This window comes from Ziziphus jujuba, chromosome 7, assembly GCF_031755915.1.
Source record: "Ziziphus jujuba cultivar Dongzao chromosome 7, ASM3175591v1".
Lineage (NCBI taxonomy): Eukaryota > Viridiplantae > Streptophyta > Magnoliopsida > Rosales > Rhamnaceae > Ziziphus > Ziziphus jujuba.
The window spans coordinates 2,654,208-2,660,207 of NC_083385.1; the positions used below are offsets into that span (position 1 = coordinate 2,654,208).

Genomic DNA, 6,000 nt, shown 5'->3' on the forward strand with positions numbered 1-6,000 from the left:
CTGATCGAATGGCGAGCTGGCTGGGGCATGCGATAACTATCTCTCCTCTGGAATCTGCCTCGTGGGCTTAACCCATCACTGTCTGAGCCTGAGCTATGGTTCTTCTTAGCTACCCCCTGCCGAGGTACTCCGCTATACGAACCTTCGAATGATCTGCGCCTCGAGGGTCTGTGTATCTCCTCCTGTCTCTCTAGCTCGAGCCCTGCATCCCTGGCGGACTGATAGGTGGGATGTACTGATCCAGAAAGGGTGTAGCCGATGCTCTCTTTCAATCCGTCTATGAACCTCACCTTCTTCGTGTGATCGTCGGGAATTAGGTGCATGTAGAATTCTGATAGTTCTCGGAATCTCCTCTCATACTCTGTCACCGTCATGTTCCCCTGTCGTAGTTCCTCGAACTCTCTCCTTCTTGCTTCACGGTAGGCAGGAGGACAAAACTCAGTAGAGAAGGCCATCTTGAACTGATCCCACGTATGCCTTGCACGAACAACTGGGCTAACTTCTCGGGTGAAAAACGTTCTCGTACCGGTAGGAAGTGTGCCGACTTGGTGAGACGATCAATGATTACCCAAATGCCGTCGTACCTTCTAGGTGTGGAGGGAAGCTTGAATACGAAGTCCATGTTGAGTTCTTCCCACTTCCACACGGGAATCGGTAAAGGTTGGAGTAGTCCCGAAGGCTTCTGTCTTTCTGCTTTCACTTGTTGACAAATCAAACACTTTGATACGAAGTCTGCCACTTCTCTCTTCATACCAATCCACCAATAATACTTAACAAGCGTCCGGTACATCTTGGTACTCCCAGGATGCATCGCATACATCGAGCTGTGCGCCTCCTCCAAAATCTCCTTCTTGAGTCCTGGGATATCCGGAACGCAAAGTCGTCCTTTATACACGAGGGCTCCATCCAACTCCATCCATCACCTTTGCCTCATATTTAACTCCTTCTGTGTGAAAATATACTTGAGGCTCTTGTGGTCGGTATAGATTTGGCACGTGGCTCCATACAAGTAGTGCCTCGAGTTTCCACATCGCTTCCTCGACTGACAGGTATTCGATGTTCTTTTGTAGCAACAACACATGAATTACGCTGCATGCCGATGTCTGCTTTCCCGCTTCCACTTGTCGGCAGCGTAACTTAGCAAGTATACTAGAGGCCTTATCCACTATCACTACACTACCATCAACGGTCAACCTCGGTCAACGTGCACGAATTCCGGTGCGATTTGGGATGGGGTGTTACATATATAGTGATGGACCAATCAAATAATTTACATAACCAAGCTTACTACGTTATGAATTCATATTCCTATGTATGGTCTTGGTATTATATATATATATATATACATATATGTCCTTCCAGGCATGCAGTTGTATATACAATATCAACAACAAAGCATTGAGGTACGCTCTAATTAGTAACCATGTCTTTGTTATGCTTGAGAAATGGTGTCGTGGGGGGGCTTCTCCGATCAAAATGCCTATTTCTCTTGTTTTTAACGGTATGTTGTACTCCCCCAGAGGAGCCAATCAAGTGTAAGTCCAAGAACACAGACTGCACCATAACAAACTCTTATGGTACGTTCCTAGACCACAGTGTGTGTAGAGCTCAAAATGTGGTGTACCCCACAACCGAGGAAGAGCTCATTTCGGCGGTGGCTTCTGCAACCAAGAAAGAGTCAAAAATCAAGGTGGCAACCCGTTACTCTCACAGCATTCCCAAGCTAGTTTGTCCAAGTGGCCAAGATGGGCTGCTCATAAGCACCAAAAATCTAAACCGTGTACTGAAGATCAATGAAGAAGCAAAGACGATAACTTTGGAGGCTGGTGTGACACTGAAAGAGCTTATAAATGAAGCTGCCAATGCAGGGCTTGCCTTGCCATATACACCCTACTGGTTGGGCTTGACCATTGGAGGTTTGTTAAGTACTGGTTCCCATGGCAGCACATTGTGGGGTAAAGGAAGCTCGGTTCATGATTATGTTACAGAACTTAAAATTGTCAGCCCAGGAAGTCCTGAAGATGGATATGTCAAGGTTCGGGTACTCAAGGATGGTGATGAAGAACTTGATGCAGCCAGAGTTTCACTTGGAGTCTTGGGAGTTCTTTCACTGGCATATATATATATATATATATATACATATATTCCTTAGCTTGGTGTTTATATTCTACTACTTGGGGTTTGGTTTTGTTTTATTTAATCAAGAACTTCTTCGTCCTTTTTTTTTTTTTTTTTTTTTGAGTGAACCAATTTACTCTATTACTTTTCCATTTCTGAAAATTATTTTTCTCTCTTCATTGTGGAAACCTGGAAAACTATCTAAAAATATACAAACAACCAAGAAACATGAGCCCTAAACTGTTTATTTTGTTTGTGGTTTCTTTTTTGTTTTGTTATTATTTTTTGTTTTTTTTTTTTCCTACTTGATTTGGTTTTGTTTTAGATAAGAACGCCAAACTGGTTTTGAAAATTGGTTTCAATTCCTAATCTTGGGTTACTAACGAAAAGTTCACGATTTAGTTGCAAGTAAAATGATATTTTCTTTATTTCGAGAGAACCAATTAACTTCTAATTTCCAATTTTTAAAGAATCAATTTTCTCTTTGCTCTACATTTCCTTTACCGAGAAAAGTTATCCAAACATATACAAACTGCACTTTTGGAAAAAAAACTAGGTAGTGTGATAAAATATGAACATATGTACTTGATTGAAATATTAATGACTAGTTTTGTTAATCTAAAAGATCCTCAAGCCCCTTCCCTCCTGCTTGACTGATGCTTCGTTGGTTCTAAATAACACAGAAAAAAATCTATAGTATACACCCCCAGAACTTTTGCACATAATTCTATTAGAGGGCATACCTTATATTTTAAAAAGTTTTTTTGACAAAAATATTTAACAAATAATTTAATATTTTAATTTCTCTAATATTATGATTCATATTTACCTTTTGTAAACCTTTAAATCTCTCGTACTCATATATAAACACTTTTTATTTTTTTACTTAAATTATTTATGACTTCCAAAATTTTTTTTTTCTCTTAATATCAATCATCTCTCTCTCCTCAATCTCCAACGCTTCCATTTTTTTTTCCTTCTCTCTCTCTTTTTTTTTTTTTTTTTTTTTTTTTTTTTGTGTGTGTGTGTGTTGCCAAATAGATACTTGTATTCTTGAACCTCTATATAATATACTGTCTAAATAATTAAATGATGAAGTTGAAAATGTCTTCACAAGATCAACAAAAAACACATACACATACAATATTTTATTTTTTAATAAATATAATATCTTCTATTTGAAAATATGAGACATTTATTTTTATATATTAAACTCATTTTTATTTTTGACCAGAAGAAAAAAACATATAATTTTTGGTGCAACAAATTAATAAAGCCATGAAATTCTTCTTCATATTTATATAATTTTTTTCTTTTTTTTTTCTTTTTTTGGTTCTTGATAAGAAGAAACTAAAATTTATGTGTTAAAATTAGAGATTAGAAATCAAATAGAAGAGAGAATGATTGATTTTGAAACCGAATTTTAGTAGTAATAAATATTTTAGGTAAACAATAACTCATGTTTGAATATGAATATAAAATATTCAAAGGTTTTAAAATATATATATATATATATATATATATATGAATACTTAAATTGGTTTAATTAAAAGGGTTTACATTATTTTTCAAAAAACTTTATTTGTTTTAGTTGGTATGTCCTTTATACCCATAACTATGAGGTTATAGATTTTAGACATCTAGGAAAAAATATTTTTTAGTCTTTGTTTATCTTTGTTGATATATCTTTTATATCCACACTTATGAGGTTATAGATTTTAGACTTCTATGGGGGAAATTGTTGTAAATAATTAAAAAAAAAAAAAGAATTATATTAATCTTTCCAATGTCTGTTAAATGTGGGTGTATAAAGTTGTTTGTTTGTTTGTTTGTTGTATCTATAGGGCACATTGCCCAAACTTTCACGTAGACTCAACCTAGATAGATGGACAGATAAGTTGAAAATCCCTTAGAACCTAGCCCAAAGTTTGACCCAGAGAATTTGGTAAGCCCAGATTCTTCTCCAACCTTGGCAACCGTAGAGATAATATTATAAAACCAGTCAAAGTGGCTCCATTCAAGATGATAAAAGGATTTATAATTAGTGTAGTCATCGAATGATAGGATTCTGTCTGGCTTAATTTAATGGGCTTGGCGTTATGTAGGTGACTCTGAGACTGGAGCCCATGTTCAAGCGATCCATTACTTACAAGACCAAGAACGATTCCGACTTGGGAGATGAAATAGCAAGCTTTGGCAGAAAACACGAGTTTGCAGACATAATTTGGTACCCAAGTCAGCAAAAGGCCGTGTATAGAGTCGATGACCGAGTCCCCACTAGCACTTCTGGCGATGCTTTATATGACTTCATCCCTTTCCGCTCCACACCCTTCCCAATCCTTGGAATTATTAGAGCCATAGGTTAATTAATAATTAGCTCGCTACCTAGAAGAATAATATATTTCATATTTGCTAGCTTTTTTTATGGTTTTTTCACATTAATAAATTCATGGTTTTTATTTTTATTATTTATTTATTTTTTTTTTTTGTCTGGTTCTTGTTCTTCTTACAGAGGAGGGTCAGGAATTTTTTCATGATGTTCAAGGGAAATGCGTAGTTGCAAAATGGGTCACTTCCTATCTCTCAAATAACAAATACGGTTTGACCAATCATGGTATATATATATATATATATATATATTCTGTTTTATTCTTCCTTGCCTGAAAAAGTCTTGATTGGGTGCATAATATTGCATTTGTTTCTCTGGATTGAAAAATATGTGGTCTTGGAAGGTAAAACGGGCTATCCCATGGTCGGATATCAAAACCGGCTTCAAGCATCTGGGTCGTGCCTGGATGGAAAAGCGGAAGGGGAAGTGGAAGAGGAAGATGATGATGCAGAGAACTTCATATGGAGTTCTTGCCCATGGGACCCAAGAGTGAAAGGCGAATTCTTTTTCGAAAACACATTCAGTATCGGGTTGTCCTCTGTTAAGAACTTCATTGAAGATGTGCAAAAGCTTGTTAAGCTACAACCCAAGGCTTTGTGTGGCCTTGAACTCTACAATGGGATTCTCATGCGCTATGTTACAGCCTCCAGTGCTTACCTGGGCAAAGAAGAAGATGCAGTGAACTTCGATTTGACATATTATCGAAGCCACAATGCAATGACTCCTAGGCTTTACGAGGATGTCATTGAAGAAATAGAGCAAATGGCATTGATCAAATACGGGGCATTGCCGCACTGGGGAAAGAATCGCAACATAGCATTTGATGGGGTGATTAAAAAGTATAAAAATGCTGACAAGTTCTTAGCTGTAAAGAAATCGTATGATCCAATGGGGCTCTTCTCTAGTGAATGGACCGACCAAGTTCTTGGACTGCAGGATGGGATAACCATTTTCAAGGAAGGTTGTGCACTGGAAGGTTTGTGCATATGCCAAGAGGATATTCACTGTGCCCCAGGCAAGGGCTATTTCTGTACTCATGGTAAAGTTTTCAAGGATGCAAGGGTATGTTCTCTTCGAAATCAAGTAGGTGATGTCCTCGTCGACATCAAGTAAGTGATTGTAGAAGCCATGTTTATGTCGAGTAGTAGCCCTCGATGGCTCGATCCTTTGTTCTATAAATAAAGTAAATATGTCAGAGATCAAGCTAAAGGCTGGAGGCTCTCTCTGGCGTATCTTGGCTCTTATAATAAATAAATTACGAAGGATCTTATTCCTACTGCTACTTAATAAAGAACCTGTTTGATAACACTTTTTTTCTTTTTTCCTTTTTCTTTTTCTTAATTTAATGTGTGTGTTTTCTCTTTTGATTTAGCTTCAAGATTTTGATAAACTAGAATAAGCTGTAATTGTTGAAAACAAACAAGAAGAGGAGACAAACACAAGGGGAAGCTTTTTATAAATTTTCATGAGATCCTAGCTAGAAATATAATACA

The 6,000-nt window shown here is 37.1% G+C and overlaps 1 protein-coding gene across 2 annotated transcripts in view; it reads left to right on the top strand.

The window, feature by feature from the left end:
* The window catches only part of LOC125423703 (probable L-gulonolactone oxidase 6), a 47,035-nt gene extending 41,220 nt beyond the window's left edge, over positions 1–5,815 (top strand). The window contains exons 1-4 of one of the 2 annotated variants that reach the window (XM_060818669.1): positions 1,338–2,113; positions 4,224–4,479; positions 4,631–4,732; positions 4,851–5,815. In XM_060818669.1, the coding sequence (XP_060674652.1) occupies positions 1,424–2,113; positions 4,224–4,479; positions 4,631–4,732; positions 4,851–5,620 (1,818 nt within the window). In that variant the 5' untranslated portion in view covers positions 1,338–1,423 and the 3' untranslated portion in view covers positions 5,621–5,815. Of the gene's footprint in view, positions 1–1,337; positions 2,114–4,223; positions 4,480–4,630; positions 4,733–4,850 lie in introns of those variants that run through there. The other variant, XM_060818668.1, reaches the window with a different exon arrangement.
* Positions 5,816–6,000: the final 185 nt, after the last annotated feature.